This window comes from Mus pahari, chromosome 11 (assembly GCF_900095145.1).
Source record: "Mus pahari chromosome 11, PAHARI_EIJ_v1.1, whole genome shotgun sequence".
Classification (NCBI taxonomy): domain Eukaryota; kingdom Metazoa; phylum Chordata; class Mammalia; order Rodentia; family Muridae; genus Mus; species Mus pahari.
Window position 1 is genome coordinate 1,672,449 of NC_034600.1, and position 20,335 is coordinate 1,692,783.

The window sequence follows — 20,335 nt, forward strand, 5'->3', positions numbered from 1 at the left end:
GCAAAACTCCCATATTCACTTAAAAAAAAAAAAGATAATTTACAGTGTCAGAGAAGATGTATTCTAACCACCCATATTCTTCACACCCGTTCTTCTTTTCTTTCTGTATTAAGTAGATCTGAAAAATCTCAAATGGTGCACATTACTCTTGACTTATTACCGTAGGGGTAGCTCACGCATGCCGTGGCGCGCATGGTGAGACAGACCAAGAGGAGCTTTGGAGTTGATGTTCCGCTTTCATCTCCATATGGCATTGCCCAGTCTGTGCAGCAAATGGATTCACTGGCTGAGCCATCTTGCTTGCCCAAGAAGTAAATGATTTGTTAAAAGGGGGAAAGAAAATATCTGAAGGGCTCAGGTTGAAAAGACACCAGCAACTACACAAGGAAAGAAAAGAATACTCAAAAGCCATTTGTGCCCCAATCCAGTTAAAAAACCTATTGGGACAGATTTTCATTTGAATACCAAACAACCTTAGTTGAAACCATAAACGGGTCTTATGACTATGTATCCTCATATTAAAGGGTATTTGACCACCCAACTTTGGGAAAGAGGTGAGCTTTAAATAGGTGACAGTCACAACCAGTCATGAAGACAAACAATACAACTGGACTTATAATTGTAGTTTTATTGATTTCCTTAATAACCATGGTTCACACAAGCAAATACAAGTTTCAGGGAATGAAGTATAGTGTTGGGACAGGATTTCTCTTAATCTCTCACTTAGCATGGGGAGCAACCACAAGCCTGTGGGCAGCTTGGTCCTTCATAAACAAAGAGGCATCACAGGGCTAATATGTGATGTAGCTTAGTGTCAGGGCATCTGCCTAGCAACCTGAAATATTGGGTTCCAACTTTAGCAGCATGCCCTTAAAAGGAGGTCAAATTCACAGCAAACAACCCCAGGGTCTCAGCTGTGTACATCCTCCCATGCAAACCGTTCAGATCATACCAGGCAGGCCTCACTGAGGTTTTGAGAGAAGAGCAACAATATTTAGTGCTTTAGGTTTTCAAACAGTTCCTTGGTCAGAAAAGGGGAGGGTGAAGGATTTGAAGGGGGGAACAATGCTCTTTGTTACAATGAAGTAGCCGCATCATGAAGTTTCCTGGGTCAAGCCTAGGAAACACTCTGTGAACTGGAGGCACAGAGAATTGTTTCTGTCTGAGAGCAAAAGAGCTGAGGAAGCCCTGCTGGGAAGGTGGGCGTGGGCACACGGAGGTGGGGGCAAGAACTGCAGGTGGTACCTGCAGGAAAGGCGGGTGGTGGGCACTGTGCACACGGTCAGGTGTGCCTGCAGGTCTTCCTGCAGCATCTTTACTGGGACCAGAGCACCCAGTCCTGTCCCTTCTGTTTCCTCTCATTCTGGCACCTGATGGGGAAGGGTGAGTGGTAAGTGCAGTTGCTGCCCCGGGGCAGTGCTAATCCATCCGGTGGGGATGGCTCTTCACCAGTGGTCCTCAGACCGCCCAGGGCTACAGTGGGGTTAGTATCCTGGGAGAACATCTTTCTCCCAACCAAGCTGGTACTTGTGTGGGTGGCATCTTTTATTACTGCTGTCAATTCCTTGGATTGTTAGCTGGTTGTTACCATTTTTTTCCCCCAAAAGAGGGTCTCCCTACAAAGCCCAGGATAGCTCCGAGCTTTCCATCTCTATGTGCCATGCTTGGTCCTTGGGGTGCACTCAAAATATGAAATTCTGTTTTGACATTTTGTTTTATAATATTAAGAGTGTGTTTTTTTTTAAGGACCTTAATGAATTCTAGCCCAAAGGAAGAGCAGAATTGGGCTCAGCGAGTGAACGGACACACTCCGCAGTCTCACCACTTAGGGAAAGGACATGTTGTAGGAACACTTCCCTCACCAGTGTCTGGGGGTCAAAGGGGTCTGCAGTGAAGGACGGTAAGCCGCCCCTGGGCCACACTCCCACACCTCCAGGCCTCTGTGGCAAGGGCTGAGCAGGCAGAACACACATCTGTGAAGGAGGCAGGTGACTGCTGCTGACCTGGATGAAATCCTTGCGGGGCTGTAGGGGGTGCTGATACCAGAAGCCAGAGGCACCATAATGACGCATTGCTCCCTGCTTGTGCAACCGATCGGGCACTGTAGCCCCTAACTGTACATGGTGGGTTAGTTTATGATTGGCTTTGTCCTTTACCAGGGGACAACACCCTCCTATTGCCCTTCCTGAGAACTATGGAACTGCAGGAGAATTAAGGAAAACAATTGACTTGTAAGTGCTCAGAGAAAAGTCACCAGGAAGACAGACACTCAGCTCACAGAAGACAACAGCATGGGCAGCACGCTAAAGCAGGAACGGAATTAGTATTTTTCTTGTTTTGGGGTAATCTTCAAACTTCTCGTGGTACCACCTAAAATGAGAGAGAAAAGGTTTAAAGACCAATTCATTTTGCCATTTAAGGCATTTTTGAAGATGGCGAAGATTTCTGACTATGCAAGAAATACCAAGGGTTTTCTTTTTTACAGTTTAAAAATGTGTGTGTGTGTGTGTGTGTGTGTGCATGTGCATGTGCGTGTGTGTGTGTGTGTGGCAAGTGCGTGGAGGTCAGAAGATAACTTTCTAAGAATTGATTCTTTTTCCATTGTACAGGTACCAGGCGCTGAATTCAGACCCACAGGCTTGGTGGGAAATGCCTTAGGCTACTAAGCACCTTGCCAGCCCTAAGGATTTTGGTTGTTTGGTTTTTTGTTTTGTTTTGTTTTGTTTTGTAAGCAATAGGGACATTTAAGTGTAGTTTTGTCCATATTTGAACAATTTCAAGTATCTGAAGTGTATCTCAGGAGCGGCCTGGGTAAATTCATCTTTCTTTTTGGAAGGAAAGTTGCTGACGTGTCCTGAAAATTGTAGCAGGTTGGTCAGATGCTGCTTGTCTTCTAATGCTAAGCACTGGCTTCTCAAGATGTGGTTGCACACCCCACCCCGCCCCACCAGCGATCCCACGTACTCCGGGGGATGTTATGTGAACCTTGCTCCCCAGTGTAACTGGTCAATAAGAGGCTTGAGCCAATCAGGGAGAAAGGTGGGACTTGAGGATCGAGGGAAGGGGTCCCAGGTAGAGGGAGAGGAGGGAAAAAGAAGACGGAGGTGGAGGAGATGGACCTTGAGCACGTGTTCCCAGGAGGAACAGCGAGTAACAAGGGATTTCATAGCTGAGGAATAGGTTAGGATAGCTCCAAACCTGCCCAATCCAGGCTTATGGCTTGTAAATAATGTTAGCATTCTGTCTAAGCTCCACCCACAGTTACCTGGCAACAGCCAGGTGTGCCTGACCCACTATAAAAGGGGCTGCTTGCCCCACTCTCTCTCTTGTTCCTGCTCTGCCCCCTTACTCTTCCCCCCTCTCTCTATGTGCTCCTGGCAGCCTCTTCTTCTCTAGTCTCTCTCTTTCCCTGCCTCTATTACCCTCTTACCTGCCCCCCCACCATGCCCTGAATAAACTCTATTATATACTATACCAAGTGTGGCTGGTCCCTCACGGGGGAGGGATGCCTCAGCACGGGCCCGCTGAGACCACCTCATCCCCCCATACCTGACCACACATCCATAGAACATATCCTCTCTTTATCATTTTTATAAACACATCAAATAAAATACCTGGATTGCGTGTCTTTTATACAGGATAGCTAGGATTATAAACTCATTCAACAACAACAAAAATACAACTGGTGGTGTCCGAAATTCAGCTCTTCACTCCAAACAAATGGTACTTTCAGTTTTGATGTAATTATATCAACGCAGGCTGCCAGATGGGGAGGCTGACCACCAAAGAGGTGGAGTAAGGATGGGAACGGAGGAGCCGTAGCCACGTGAGAGGCTGGGTTGGAGGGTGGCCCGAACCCGGGAGCTGGGGGACAGACTGAGCAAAGGGGCATGAAACCTCATCTGCAGAAAATCACTTTTTCCTTTATAAGATCCAGAAATGGTACGTAAAAAGAAGCTTCCATAAGCATGGGGGATGCTAAGCAGAGTGAAGATGATAAAGGGAAATGATTATTTGTTAGTGTGGCGGAAGTATGAGGCAAGGGATGGGAAGGGAAGCAGAGACGGGCTGCTTGCTGTCTTTGGTCGATCCAACTGTGGTCCACAAACACAGAAATGATAACCTACAGGGCCGGCTGGCCACCACCGTCACTGTCCTATGCTGCCTAGGCAATAGGAAACACGACAAGAAGCTGGTCAGGGCCTCTGCGTCCCCTGTCTCCTCTTTGGCGTGAAAGGCAGAGATGGGAGGCTTCCCAGAGGTTATGGATGGTTGCCAGTGCAAACAAGGGACCCATTTCACAATGTGACCGTGGACACTCACCGGTGCTAAGTACCCACAGGCCTGCCAGGGGCTCGGCCGCTTTGAGCTCCTTCTTAAGATGCTCTGGGCTTACCCGAACGGGGAGCCCCATGTCTATAAGGGGGGGTTGGTTCTTCTAGAAGTTGCCCTCTGATGATGACCCAGAATGGAAAGGGCAGAACAACCAGGTGAGCACAAGTCAGCGAAGTGGAGGGTGCAAGCTGGTCATGTGACCTGGCACAAGGCTGAGGGATGCTGTACACCTTTGGCCACTATGAGGTGGTAGGCCGTTTGCCTAAAGGTGTTGTCTGGATCCGCTTGAAAAAAAATCATTATATAGCCAGGGATGAGATGTGCTGATTGCACAGTTAAAGTAAGCCTTTCTACATAAATTACTGAAATCACAAGTCCGCCTCAAAGTGTCACACCTTAAGATTTCCACGTTTGCATACACGTATAGCTGATTTTGTTTTTTATGCTGTAATTGTTTTGTTTCCCATCCCTAGAACTAAAGCTGTCACCTATGTGATTAAGAACAGGCCTGGCACCTATCTTTCAGTGGTATTAATGCTGCTGACTGAGCTCATGGCCCAACACTCCTCCTTGGGAGAGATAGCTGCCTACCTCCACTGTCTATGCCAATCAGTCTTTAAATTGTTCACCTATGCCCCTCAGAGGTGCTTTAGCTCTATGTCCGGAGGGGCTGGAGTGATGTTGGACTACATAGACCACGTTTCTGAGTCGCGGGCTGAAGAGGCAGTGGGAACAGCCAGCGTTCCAAAACACATTCTGTTGTCTTCCTTTTCTAAATCACTACTGCAAAAAATTTTATCACTGTATCCTGAGGACACACAGAGGTGGTTTTTAAAGGGCCATTAAACTTGATCAACAGGTAGCTTTACAGTAGTTTAATCTGTTTCTCAAGTTTCAGTGTTTTGTCTGTGGCTGACCTTCGGGCGCGAGTGTTTACTGTGAAGAGACAAGAGCCAGTCTGTATCTGCTCTGCCAAGCTACGGAGAGCTGTGACCTGTCAGACACTCAGTGCTGTGCTAATTAAGTATGGCTGCTCAGCTCCCCTTAAATTTCTTTAAGTTTTGCCCTCAACAGAGTACGTGCATTAGCGGTTAGCTAATGTCTAAGCCCCGCCCCACAGTTACCTGGTGTATTAGTCAGGGTTCTCTAGAGTCACAGAACTTACAGATAGTCTCTATGTAGTAAAGGAATTTATTGATGACTTACAGTCTGCAGTCCAAATCCCAACAATGGTTCAGTAGTAGCTGTGAATGGAAGTCCAAGGATCTAGCAGTCGCTGAGTCCCACACCGCAAGAAGGCGGAAGAGCGAGAGCCAGACTCCCTTCTTCCAATGTGCTTATATGGTCCCCAGCAGAAGGTGTGGCCCAGATTAAAGGTGTGTGCCACCACACCTTTAATCCCAGATGACCTTGGACTCGGAGATCTCCCTGTCTTCTCAAGATCTCCATACCAAGATCCAGATCAGAAACTTCTATCTCCCAGTCTCCAGATTAGGTCCACTGGTGAGCCTTCCAATTCTGGATTGTAGTTCATTTCAAATATAGTCAAGTTGACAACCAGGAATAGCCACTACACCTGGCAACAGCCAGGTGTGCCTGACTCACTATAAGGGGGGCTACTTGCCCTCTCCAGTCTCCCTCTCCTCCCTCTTTTGCTCTCTTGCTCCTGGTTTCCTTCCCCCACCCCATCTCCACATCCTCATGGCCAGCCTCTTCTCCTCTATGTCTTTACTCTCTCTCCCCCACCTCTGCCTTTCTCTGCCTATACTACCCTCACTCCACTCCCCATGCCCTGAATAAACTCTATTCTATACTATACCATCCTGTGGCTGGTCCCTCAGGGGGAAGGAATGCCTCTGCATCCCCCCCCCCACACACTCCCTTCTCCCATACCTGACTACACCTCCATAGAACATATTCCCCCTCACCTTTATCTTTTTATAAACACATTAGCAAGCTACAACAGCTAATGCCCTGGGGCTCGGCTGTCAGTGCAAGCATTTATAAACTGAAATTCCAGTGATGTTTCTACAGTTTCACAGCCGGGTAGAATAGTTCTGCTGCACTGCAATGAATCCTAGGGCTGTCTCTTTCGGGGGTTTCTTATCAGTAACTTATCTGATAATAACATTATATATATATAATATATATATATATTTATTATATATATTTATTATTTTTATATATATAATATATATTATATATAAATTATATATATTATATAAATTATAAATATATTGTATATATATTATATAAAAATTATAATAAATAAATATATATATATATATATATATATATCAGCCCAGAATATGTTCAGAAATATTGGCCTTGCAATATTGGCAGGATGTTATGTTACCTTGACCAGTCTGGAATTAGAAATCCCCCTGCCTCAGCCTCTCAAGTAGCCCATCTCCTAAGTGATTTTAGGCTCCTTATTCTTATGGGGGAAATGTTACCATAGTTTTAGAGTCCACTGTGAGGTATTAGGGTTGCTCTGTTAAGGTCCATTAAGAAAGTGATTTGCTCCTAGTCAAAGGAATGGAATCTGCCTCTGGCCTTGGGTGGGGGGAACCTTACATTTTGCTCTACTCCAGTGAGTACAACATATCATACTACTGACTCCTTTATTAAAAGTTCACCCAGTTGGAGCTGTTCGTCACCTGGCCAACGGACCCTTAGGAAGATACGGTAAAGGGACAGGAGGAACAACTGCCCCCTGCTGAGATAGCACACTTCCACTCTGAGAACCCTGTCCTCAGTGCAATTGGCCACCAACAGGTAGCCTGCCAAGCCTGCCCTCTTTTCTGAGTTTAAACGTGTGACGACGTGTGACGTCTTCTTTTCTTCCTTTTAAACATTGGTCAAGGCCTAAGCCTATTTTCCTGGGCATTGTCTTAGTGTGGGTTTTAATGCTGTGATGAGACACTACGACCACAGCAACCCTTATAAAGGGAAACATTCAATTTGGGTTGGCTTACCTCTCAGAGGTGTAAATCCACTATTGTCATGGCCATACCTCCTGATAGGGCCAATACGTAAGGCCCTGTGGGGGCCGTTTTATTCAAACCACCCCTTCTGGAATCACAGCCACTCGGGGACCTGAGTGGGTCTGAGGGATCCCTGGCTTGAGAGGGAGTTTCTGGCTCCTTTTTCCTTTTACCAACTGTGAGGGAGATGTCTCCTCAGTGTTGACTGGACACTGGTTAAAGTTCACTGGGTGGGGTCTCCATGGTCTCCCTGAACAAAAGAATGGGCCATTTCCCACAGTTACAGGATGCTCTTAGTATATCTATCATCCCTGGGGCCTACTTGACCTTGGAGGGTAATTGTTTTGAAGAGCTGACCTATAATTCCATTGATTTAAGCAGAGCATGAGGTCGGTGCATTGAACTTTGACCTTCTGCCCATTCCACTGTCTCAGCGTCACTATCGCTGTTATGAAACACCATGCCCAAAGCAACTAGGTAAGGAAAAGGGCTTATTTGTCTTCCACGTCACTGTTCATCACCCAAAAAAGTTCTGACAGGAACTGAATCAGGTCACGAACCTGGAGGCAGGAGCTGACACAGAGGCCATGGAGGGTGCTGCTGACCGGCCTGCTCCTCGTGGCTTACTTAGCCTGTTTTCTTCTGGAATCCAGGACCACCAGCCCAGGGATGGCAGCACCCACAATGGGCTGGGCCCTCCCTTACTGATCACTAATTAAGATAATGCCTTACAGGCCTGGCTATGGAAGTCTTTTCTCAACTGAGGTTCTCTCAGATGACTTTCCAGCATATGGAATTAGCCTAAGTTTTTAGCACGGCCATATAACTTTCCCAGACCCCCGTAATATGCTTCAATTTCCAGGTTTCTTTTTCATTCTGGAGAGACGTCCAGCCATGTTGTGATATATGACGACGAGAACCCAGGGACAGTCAGGCAGCCTAGCCGTGTGATCTGTTAGGTTTTCACGGCTCAGACCATGGCCGTTGTTTGACTCGGAAGATAGTGCCGTGCAACGCTGGTACACAGTAAGATAATATGACCTATGTACACACTGTGGATCATAAACTCCTAAACAAGCCTTATGGAAAGTGCAAGGTGGTCTATATGGCCGTGGTCTTAGTTTTGAATGAGTGTGAGTGGCAGATACACGAGAGGCATGCGTTCCTCAGTAAAATGGTGCCCAGTGATTTACAGTGAACAGAATTCTACTGAATCCCGCACAGCTCACTGCGCCTGGAGCACTTGCCCTCCTTGTAAGGGATATGAATTTGCCCTGGTTACATCCATCATCTTTTGGCTCATTCATTGGGAACAAGAATTGACAGGTCTTGAGATGTCATGTATCATGAGTGAGTTGCAGTCAGTAGCCTTGATCGAGGAGAAGCAAGTGGACAAACATACCCACCTTCACCATGGTCTGACCCCAAAATCCTGGTTAGATTTGTGGTCACTGACTGCTTGCAAGCCCGAAACACCTTCTGCTGTCTTTAGACTCCACTAATGAGAAGGCTGTGTGAATATCAGCAAATCCAAATTCTCCCACTATCTCCTGCAAGGGAAGTGTCCCATCAGACATTGGGGCCATGCCTCAGGGTTTTCCTATCTATCTAACTTGGCCCAGGGTCTGAGAAGGCAGCCAAGCAGTGCCTTGGAGGATTTTTGGAAGTTTTCCCATCTAAAGAGAAACAGAGGGGCAGAGATAGGAAAAATCACAGGTCAAAGTTGACTTTCGACAACTCGAATCCCCTAGTCCATCTGAGCGGGGATGTCTAGTCTGTCAGCAGGGAAGAGCCACTACAGTCTAGTATGCCACCAGGAGAAGTCAGACTAAATAGTGGGATCCGTCCACACCTTACCCATGGCTCAGCACCCTATAGCCTCCCCTCCCCCCCTTTAGTAAACCACACCAGCTCTGAGACAAGCCATTGGCCACAAATGCTGAGTCTACTCCGGGCAGTTGCTCTACTCAATTCAGCCTCATTCACCTATGTGCACAGAGGTAGACAGAACCAGCATCAGGGAGGAGGTGGGGGGGCCTCCTCATTAGCCCATCGGTGCACCAGGGGAGCCAAGGAAACAAGATTTAGCTTCATTTTTGGCCCCCAGCTCCTTGGGCACAGGGACCATGGCCTCTAGTGGTTGTTGTCTTGCCCAGGCATGCAGCTGTTCTTCACATCTGCAGTATTTGATAGGAAAACTAAATGGTGGCTCATCCCTGATCGGACGAATGAGTAATCAATCATACTTCTGAAACTGGGTGTGTGTGTGGGGGGGGGGAGAGGCCGAACATGAGGAGTCCACCGTGAAGCAGTTTTCTTTAACAAAACGGGGACCAAGAAAGTCACTCTCGGCATCTGACTATGAAGCAATACCAGAAATGGGAAATAAATAATTCAGGTTTCCATAGGAAATCCCTACCAGTGAAAAATTGCAAGACATTCTTGGTGTTGCTGGGGAAATCAGGGTCTCTTCTTTGGATTCTCAATCTTATCAACAAAAAGTTAAACAGGTGGCCTCAGAAGGAGGCTGGAAGACAGTTTTACTGGAGTTTGAGAGAAAACAATGAAGCAGGCAAGCTGGAATCAAATGGTGATTACAATTCTCTCCCCCCTTCTCTCTCTCTCTCTCTCTCTCTCTCTCTCTCTCTCTCTCTCTCTGGGAGGCCCCTCTAACTGTGATCCTAGCCACTTCAACAGCTATCAAACTAGCCAATAGCATTCTTCTCTCCAGTCCTTCCAGTCCTTGGCTTCTTCAGATTGTCTTGCAGAAAGAGAGAGAGAGAGAGAGAGAGAGAGAGAGAGAGAGAGAGAGAGAGAGAGAGTCCAAGATGCACGACCTGCCCAATTTTTACGGAATCTACCTGGAGCAGCCCCAGAAAACCACATAAGCATTCTTTCTTTTTTCAAGATCCATGTCCCTGTTGGCACAACTGTTGTGTTTTATAAAAAAGATTAGGAAAGCCAGGCATGGTGGTGCACGCCTTTAATCCCAGCACTCAGGAGGCAGAGGCAGGCGGATTTCTGAGTTTGAGGCCAGCCTGGTCTACAAGAGTGAGTTCCAGGACAGCCAGGGCAATACAGAGAAACCCTGTCTCGAAAAACCAAAAAAAAAAAAAAAAAAAAGATTAGGGGGAGAGGGGATATATTTGGTGGATGTGTAGTCAGGTGTGGGGGATGGGGGTGCTTCCTCGGCCCATGCTGAGGCATCTCTTCCCCATGAGGGACCAGCCACAGGATGGTATAGAAAAGAATTTATTCAGGGCATGAGGAAGGAAGCTGAGAGGGTAATAGAGGCAGAGAAAGGCAGAGAGAGAGGGGGGGGGACGGGTAGAGGCCAGGCATGAGCACATGGAGAGAGGGGGGCAGGGGAATGGGGAGAGAGGGGGGAGAGAGACAGAGGACAGAGCGAGATCGAGAAGGTAAGGGAGAGGAGGGGGCAAGCAGCTCCCTTTTTAGTGAATCAGGCCCACCTGGCTGTTGTTGGTAGCTTCTGGCAGAGCTTAGACAAAATGCTAACATCTGTAGACTTGTCCCCTTCTTAGCATGAAGCAGCTACAGCAGTCACTGCCCTATTCCCTGACAGGGGTAGGGTGTTCCTCTCTGAGATGGGGAACCAGAGGGGTCTAAGTAGACCAGAAAAGTGAATGCATTCTTCCTGTGATGTCTGCAAGGCCACACAGCAGGGGGATCTCAGAACTATCACCAGGACAAAAGGGAAGCCCTACAAAATAACAGACTCCCAGCCTGGGCTTCTCCCAGGCCCCATGGGACAAGGCGGCTACTTCTCCTCTCTCTACAGCTAGGTCGGTGGACTCTGCAATCCCACGGACCGACCTTCCTCGCAGGTACTTGCAACCTCCTGTCTTTCTCAGGAGGTTGTGATGGTGTGAATAACAAGAATTCCCACAGAGCCTCATATATTTGAGTGTTTAGTCACCAGGAAGTGGAGCTGTCAAAGGATCAGGGGATGTGGCCTTGTTAGAGGAAGTGTCAAAAGCCCTTGCCAAGTCCGGATCTCTCACCTTTGCTCTCACCTCTCTCCTCTTCCCTCTCCTCTTCCTTCTCTTCTTCTCTCTCCCTCTCCCCCTCCCTCATCACTGTCTCTCTCTGCTTACAGATAGGGATATAGCTCTCAACTACGTCTCCAGCATCATGACTACTGCCATGGTCCCCACAATGATGATAATGTACCTCCATCTCTGAATCTGTACACAAATTCCCAGTTAAACGCTTGCGTTCATGTAAGTGTCACCTTGGTCAACAGGACAGTGACTAAGGCCCCATCCCTGGCTCTCTGGTTGACTTCTGTCCCTTCTGGCTTCACACCAAACTGCGGGCAGGAGGGAGGATCCCCCAAAGCTGCAGGTCCTGCTCCTGGGCTCTCAGCTTTTATGCAGCGGGATTAGCAATTTCAGAGTTAATGTTGGCACTCTGAACGCGTAGCCTGGAAATTGTTAGGCTAAGAACGAGCCAAGAGCGCAGAAACGTGTTAAAACAAAGCAAACAAAAACAAAACAAAACAAAACTCACTGATGATGCTGCTTCGCTCTGGTGAACAGTGCACTCAGGGTGAACAGAGCAAACACCATACCCTGGAGGGACCAGCTGGCCAGCGCAAAGCCACACCACTCCACGAGCTCCCCAAAATAGTTGGCTGCAGACACGTATTCAAACAGGCCTCCTAGATGAAAAGGGAGAAAAGGGACATGTCACTATAGACAGCACCTAGCAGGATTCTGGGAATGATCTGCAGATCGTAGATAGATTCCATGGCGCTCAGATATTAGACTGGCCAGTGGGGAGGTGGATGGCGGCCCAGGTGTTAAATGGTGTTGGGCAGTGCGTGAGGAAGAAGAAGGAAATGGGAAGGCTTGGCACAGAGGCTGTGAGAAGAGATGTGGGCAGTGGCCACAAGCTGTTACACATGTCAGAGCAGAAGGATGCAGGGGTCAGATAAAGACTACAGGATTAGATCATAGTTGGGGGGGGGGGCGGTGTCAAGTTGAGAAACAAGCGTTGCTAAGACAGAAAGCCAGTTAAGGCAGCTGTTGTCCCCTGTCCCGCAGGATTTGGAAACAGCCCTTTTCTGTAGTCAATTTTAGCAGGAGATTTTGAAAAGCGGCGTACATTAGGAGAGGCGGCTGTTTCTGGAGAAGGAAGTTGGGTCTGGGAGACTGACAGGAGGTTTTATATGGAGGAGAACCTGAAAGGTAGAGAGAGGGAGGAAACCTCAGACGTGAGGACTTCTTCCACGTGACCAGCAGCCACATAACACCCCAGCCAGGCTGTGCTTCAGCAGAAAGATTTTGAAGAGACAAAAAGTGTCTAGACAGTTAGAGGGTTGCTGGGCCACGCCTGTAAGGAGGATGGGAATCGTCCCGATAGAAAAGGAAGATGTGCTCCCCCCCCCCGCCCCCCAATCAGCAGCTCTGTTTAGCCTGAGGACAGAGGCCGCTTCGCCACCCTACTTCGGGGAGACACACAATTCTGTCTGGGGGAGCTCTCCGATAGGCACCGTGGTTTTGGGGGTGTCTGTGTGTAGGCTGATTAGAAATGTCTGGAGAAGGGAGAAAACTCAGTGCTCAGCCAAGGCCATGTCAGCTGTCAGGGATGCGAGGAGCTCAAAGGGAAGAGGCAGGCGGAGAGCTCCAGGGGAATGGGGTCGGGGTTGGAGGCAGGAATGGGAGAGAAAGAGGCAGAGGTGTGCGGCAGTGAGAAGGCGAGATGATCAAGGCAGGGGAAACTTACGACAGTACAGTATCTAAGGCTTATTTGGGAGAAAAACCTAGAGAGGGGTCAGCAAGAATCAGAGCTCATTAAGACACTGAGGTTTGCAATACAGGGCGGGAGTGGAGGGCAGGAGAGACAGTGGAGAGCTTCCGTTTGGCCTGCGGTTGGCCACTGCTAGGTGTAACCCAGGAGTAGTGAGTTAAAGAACAGACGGGATGGTCAACAAACAACCCTCGTGGTCGGTCCGCCATTACTGCATACTGGGAAGTTCATGGAGGCAGGGGAGCCACCAAGTCTAAAGACACAGGTTAATTTACTTCTAGGAAGCAAAGTGCTGTAGTGACTGGAATTGCCTCAGCTCAACCGGAATGGACAAGTTTCCAGGATTAGGAGGTTCTTGTTCACCGTCATCCATGGAGAGAGATGCCTTTGCTACAAGTTGGACTCCTTCAAGCGCAACTTCAGAAGGGGAGGCATCCCTGTATCCACGCCTGTCTGCTTCTCTGACAAGTCTATAGTCACAGGGATGACACACTCAGCCACTGTGGAATAGCAGCCAAACAGGAGCTGGCTCAGTGATGAGCTGATACGGAGCTGACGGCCGGCCAACAGTGAGGAGAAAGAACATGGGGAGCGCTGTTCCAGGCCCGGCTCTGCTACGGGGCACTAGGGCACTCAGTAAGCTCCCTTTCCCCATCCAGAGTCATGAACTCCTATGTAAATAAAGGAGGGATGTCACATAACATGAGGAGGCTGCAGGGCTGGGAGAGAAAGGGCAGTGAGACGGGGTAGAAGGGACTCATTATGGTAGAGGGGCCTTTCTGAGAAGGTGACAGTCTGGCAGAAGTTACTGTGTATGCACTGGACAAGAGATGAGGCCGCAGCAAAGACCCCACGGAGGGAGAGCAAAATGGTCAGAAACCGTCAGCATGTGAGAAAGCAACTGAGGGAGGTGAGGCGAAGGTGGGCGGGACACTTTGTAACTGTGGAGAGTGACAAACAACTGAAGGTGCTTTGCGGAGAAGGAGAAGCCCGGGTGTGCCCTGCTCCAGGTTCCCACCCACAGCTCCGTGGGAGGCCGCTGGGGGTGGAACTAGTTTTAAAAAGGTGTCCACCTCCCAGGTCAGAAAACCACTGCTAGAAACCACAGATCACCACCGGCTCTGGTCAGCATCGAGAGCGGATGAGCGCCCTGGGGGGAGCCGAGGTGGCATAACTCTCAGAAGAGGAGAATGTGGTCAGATGCCGACTTGGGCTCACCCTTCTAGATGGGCTGTATTAGCAGAGAATGCCTAGTGACAGTAGGGGGGGGGAGGACCATGACTGGAGAAACAGCTGCCATGATTAGCATAAAGGAGGCCTGAAGGAAAAGCCTTCCAATCCCCAAACACTGGGAATCTCTGACTCTTACAGATGTTCGGGGTGGTGAGGAAGTTCCACATCACCTGGTTTAGCCAAGTCTAGACACAAGGTACTGGGTAGGACTATATGTTTATCTTGTGGTACGAAGGCACAGCACAGAGGGGCTTCTTAACACTTTGTCCAAGGTGTAGGGAGCCTAGGAAGCCCCTTATGTCTTGAGTGAATGTGTGTGTTGTCATGGGCATGGTCAAGCCAAGGGCTAGGATCTCAGTCCTGTGTGAGTGGCAAAGCCTTTCCTGGCTGAGGCTCAGAGGGATGGGAAAGCCTTTCTCTGGTCTGTGTGTGGTTACAGTGTGTGCAGACAATGTCTACCATAGCTTTCTCCCCACAGATATTTAGGGCCTGGACTGCTCCCTTATGGAAAAATCCGATCAAGACCAGCTAAACCTCCCTCCTGGATCCAGTTGTATTTCACATGCTGCGCCGCCCCCCCCCCAAATCAGCTCTCTGCGATGACCTCAGCTCTCAGGTCAACGCGATACTGTAAACACGATGAGCTTCCAAAGGCTAGATCTTCTGTGTGACTATCTGTGCCTGTGTTTTCCTCATTCCCTCACTGCCCCAGTCAAGTCCAAGTCTGTGGAGCTGGGCAAAGATACAGCCCTGGGGGAGGGGGAGCGGAGGGAGAAAGCAAAGAGGGTCTGTGACCTAACAGACAATTAAAGAAAATGTTTCAAATTCTAGGGGTTTAATTGTAGTGTGTGTGTGTGTGTGTGTGTGTGTGTATGTGTATGCAGGCATGTGTACGTATGTGTGTATGTATGTGTATATGCAGGCATGTGCATATGTGTGTATGTATATGTGTGTGTGTGCGCGTGCATGTGTATGTATGAGTGTGTATATGTGTGTGTATGTATGTGCAGGCATGTGCATATGTGTGTATGTATATGTGTGTGTATGTGTATGAGTGTGTGTATGTGTATGCAGGCATGTGTATGTATGTGTGTATGTCTGTGTATATGCAGGCATGTGCATATGTGTGTATGTATATGTGTGTATGTGTGCGCGCATGTGTGTGTATGAGTGTGTATATGTGTGTGTATGTGTGTGCAGGCATGTGCATATGTGTGTATGTGTGTGTATGAGTGTGTGTATGTGTATGTAGGCATGTGTGTGTGTATGAGTGTGTGTATGTGTATGTAGGCATGTGTGTGTGTATGAGTGTGTGTATGTGTGTGTATGTATATGCAGGCATGTGCATATGTGTGTATATATATGTGTGTATGTATGTGTGCATGCATGTGTGTGTATGAGTGTGTGTATGTGTATGTAGGCATGTGTATGTGTGTGTGTATGAGTGTGTGTGTGCGCACACACTCACGCACACATCTCAGGTTCTGTTTTTGGAATTCCTGTCTGTGTGCAGCTGTGGTCAGAGTCCAGCAGGTTGTGGGGATCACTTGATGCTTCTTGGGATGATACTGTCTCACTCGTTGCCATGGAAAAGAAAGAAACAAGGGTACGCACTGGTGCAGTGGCACAGGGTACATGGGATCCTCCATGAAAACCCAAGTGTCTTGGGGATATGACACAGGACTTAGGGTATAGGTAGTGACTACCGGAGAGGCTAGAGCCTGGGTGTGTGGGTGCTAAGGGTGCTTGTTGCCAAGCTTGACGGCCTAAGCTCTACCCTCAGAGCCACAGGCTGGCAGGAAAGAACTGAATCCGGGAGTTGTCCTCTGACCTCCACACATGTGCTGTGTGGCATGTGCCTGTCCCTGCACATACATATACAGGTCCACATGACAACGGCAATGACAATGACGATAATGATGATAATGAAAAATGAAAAAAAAAATTGTCTGAATCCTCGAACTGGGCACCTCTGCAGCCTTGCTTCAAATACCACGACACTCCAACCTGGAGCTGAGGCTGCAACAGAACCCTAAGTGATCTTTCTCTTTGGTGTCCAGTGTGGAGAGGTGACTTTCTGGGGGAAACACGTGGGGCTGGGGACAGGGGCTGGTGAGCATACAGCTAGCTGACTGAAAACCCCAGACACTCTGTTAGGTGTTGTCCCTTTAGTACACAGGCAGCGTTAAGGATGCATAGAACAAGACAGTGTGTGATGTGTGTATAACTTGTCACGAATGAGTGCACTGCCTAGGACATTAATATACGCTGATTTTATGAAGCTTAAGAGCAGGTCAGATGGCCTGGTCGCTTGCCTTGTAAGCACAAGGACTGGATTTTGATCCCTACCCCAGATGTAAAAGGCCACAAGGAGCCCATGCTTGTAATCTCAGATCTGGGGAGATGGAGGCAGGCGGATCCCCAGGGCCTTCTAACCAGCCAACCAAGCTTTTGTATGCTCTTTAAAATATATTAATTTAACAAACAAAGCAGTGGGTTGTACCTTTCACCTATAGCCCACAGTGCTTGCCCTCTGTCCAAGTTGCATGGGTCTCTGTACCTGCCTGTGTGGACACGCTAGGATCCTATCTCCATATCTACTCCCAATTCTGCCACCAACCCGACAAACAAGCTCACTTGGCCTTGGCCAGTGACTGAGCACAGACCTAGTATAGGAGAAAATGTCTTGAAATACAGAGCGTGTGGTGAGGGGGCAAGTTCAAGTCTCAGGGTTGTCACACCTCATCCCTGGTGTCCTGGGTCTTCACAACCACCAACAGAGTACATACAAGGAATGCTAGGGCAAAAGCCTGTGTTTCCTTGAGGGGGCGGGGGGTCCCCTCAAGGATCCAAGCAGCCACCAAGCAGAGGACTGTCCGGTGCAGTTGATGGCTTTCTGTGTGCTAAGCTCCTCTGAACGGCGGGCGTGAGACTCGGCTTGCTCACCAATGCTCTCTTGACTTTGGTCTTCAGGGCACCCCGGAGGTCCCCCTGCTTTGTGCAGGTATCATGGAATGGAGTCTCTCTGGCTTCCTTTCGTTCTCTTTTCACTTACATCTTTTATGTCCTTTGGGTGGGACCTGCCGGTTGTCCTGCTGTTGTCTCTGGTGATCCTGGCCTTCCTCTTCACGCAAAAGATTAGAAATGATGAACTGGAGAAGAGATTGCCTGCCTGGCCTTTCCTGGGTGCCTGTGGCATCTCTGGTTGTCTGGGAGACGCTAGCCTTTGCATTTCTGCTCAGCTTGCCCTAAGGGCTGTGGAGGCCTCTGGGGACATGCTGCTGCAGACAAGGAGTGGTTAGTCCTCACTGTGGGATGAAGGCTGCTCTGCCTGTTACAGGTGGTACTCTGCTAGCCTCCAGCCAATGAATCCCCTTCACTTCTGTACCCAAAGACAAACCGCACTGGGCTGTCGGCCCCAGCTTCCTCTGCTCGCCGGGAGGCATTCCTGTTCAGACAGGTTTTGCTGCTGCTGCTTTAAACAATGTCTGAGAAGGCCTCCTCACTTTTTCTTTCTTGATCTTCAGGTTTTGATATGTTGGGTTAGGATATAAATCTGCAACTGGCATCAAGGAATGAGAGGAGCTGGGCATGATGGCACATGCCTTTGATACCAGTCCTTGGGAAGCAGGAGTGGGAGTGGAGTCTCCATGAGCTTGGGAGTAGCCTGATCTACAGAACAAGTTCTAAGCCAGCCACAAATACACGGTGAGAATTTTGAATGAAAAAGGAAGAAACTTGAAGGGATAAGGGACAAACATCTAGATGGCATCTCTGCCGCCAAGAGGGGGATGGGCTGCTGTATATGGAGTGCCTCCGGGCTTCCATGGGACCAGACTGCCTAGGTACCATGCTTCGCCGGGATCCTGCTGTCTCTGGACTTTATGAGCAGCAGTGAATATGAAGTGTGCCCCATAGACTCGGGAGCCTGAACGCTTGGTCCCCAGTGCCTGGCACCATTTGGGGGAGCTTATAGGACTTTTAGGAGAAAGTGGCTGTCAAGGTGGGTAGACCTTCAGAGTACTTCTAGCCCATTCCTGATTTCACCTCAGCTTCCTGATACCTGAGGCGAGGCATTCCAGCCGTGACCTTCTGCCATGCTTCCTGGTACCCTCTCAACTGCAAGCCAAAACTTCCTCCTCCAGTGACTCTGATCAGTAACTGGTTGTAGCGACAAGAGAAGCGTGCTACATCTATTAGGTGTGGTGCTCCTTGAGCCTGTCGCTTCCATGGGCTTTGAGCACTTTGTGCATCCTTCTGTCTGTGCCCTGCATCCGTCTCCCACATCTGGAATCAGGTACTTATCACGCAGTTGTGGATGGGAGGCAGGGGGCAGTGCCCAGGCACGCTCTCCTTTGGAAAGCCGCACTGGACTCCGCTGTGGAGCTCACAAGCGCCCACAACCTCAATAGCCGTCTCCCATCCCTTAGCTCTTGTCCCCCACCACGCCCAAGTTGTGTTGTTGTCTCCACCAAACTGAAACCTTCGCACACAGAGGAAGGCATGCTACCAAGAAACTACCCTACAGCGCTTACATGGCTCAGGAATCTCTCGAAAGCGATAAGGTTCACAGGGTACCTCTCACACTAGAAGGCCATAGTTACTGCAGGGGAGGACAGACTCTCTGACCCGGCAAGCTGCCAGTGGGTAAGTTAGGCAGGGTACTCCAGCAATGTGGCTTTTGTGAGTCACTCCCTGGGCTGGGGTGGGCTGTGGGGGCCCAGCTGCCTCTGAGTCACCCAGGCTCCCATAAGCTACACCAAACAACCTACCTGCTCACTACTCTAGACTGGAGTGGAATCCTTTCTTTGTGCAGTCTTCAGTGCCCTGCCTTGGGGAAATAGATCATCCTTCATACCTCTTCAGGAAAAGTCACACAGCAGCCTATCCCACGACAGGAAAAGTCACACAGCAGCCTATCCCACGACAGGAAAAGTCACACGGCAGCCTATCCCACGACAGGAAAAGTCATACGGCAGCCTATCACACGACAGGAAAAGTCACACGGCAGCCTATCACATGACAGGAACTTTTGGGTTGGCTTTGATGCTTCCTGGCTCTTAGGAGTTGGCATTAATTCAAAATTTGGTGTTGTTCATTTTACTGGGTTTTTTTTTGGGGGGGGGCAATCCTATTTTTGTTATTAATCAACCTCACATGCTTTCTTTATCAAAGTTTTAGGTTCACCCACAAAACTTTCCTAGTTTACCCATTGGTGACACCCCCACTTTAAAATCTGCCCCTATCCAGTCCTCCAGGTCAGTGGAACTCTTATACACAGTGCTCTAGTCCCTCATGGGACCCACAACTTCTGAACACCCCTTCCTCTGGGCATGATACTGCAGTGAGGGCTGTATGGATATGGTGAAGGCAGATGCCGCCACGGCTTTACGGCCAGGCCAGTGGAAGCACCACACCTAGACCACAGGGAACATAACCCACAGCTCTGAGCTTCTCAGATGGACCAAGGGCCATGGATTTGGGCTATAAGTGAACAGGAAGGGGTACCAGTCATTCACGGTCACACCCTATTCTTTGAACTCCACACACCCAAATTTTGTTGGCACATGACTACTTTTCCAGGCAGTACACTTAATGTACTTTTAAAGGTTTTTCTAAACAACAAAAAAATCTCATCCAATATTTCATATAGTTTTTAAAGATGGAGATTCGATTTTTTAAAAAAAGCCATTCCATTACAGTGCTGGACCGGAAGTACCAGAGTGGCCTGTACGTCCTCCTTGTCCTGCCTCCAAACACTGACAGCCTTCACCCCTTAATCATCTTTCCAGAAGCCAGACCTAACTGCAGTTCACGATATAAACTTTCAGTCAGCAGTAAATGCTGCCCTGTGAGGCTGTGAATTCGCAGAGCTGAGAAAGGAAGACAGGTGGGCAGCGTGCAAAGCAACTTTGTAGAAAGGTTCCCCTCTATACTTACCCCTGGGTATTTTGTATCCAGTTTCCCCCTCTATACTTACCCCTGGGTATTTTGTATCCAGTTTCCCC

The 20,335-nt window shown here is 48.8% G+C and overlaps 1 protein-coding gene across 1 annotated transcript in view; it reads right to left on the reverse strand.

The window, feature by feature from the left end:
• Nucleotides 1-608: 608 nt before the first annotated feature.
• Srd5a1 (steroid 5 alpha-reductase 1) overlaps nucleotides 609-20,335 on the reverse strand; it is a 37,414-nt gene continuing 17,687 nt past the window's right edge. The window contains exons 4-5 of the mRNA XM_021208629.1: nucleotides 11,853-12,003; nucleotides 609-2,370 (exon numbers count right to left, since the gene is read on the reverse strand). Coding sequence (XP_021064288.1) covers nucleotides 2,304-2,370; nucleotides 11,853-12,003 — 218 coding nt within the window. The 3' untranslated portion in view covers nucleotides 609-2,303. The remainder of the gene's footprint in view (nucleotides 2,371-11,852; nucleotides 12,004-20,335) is intronic.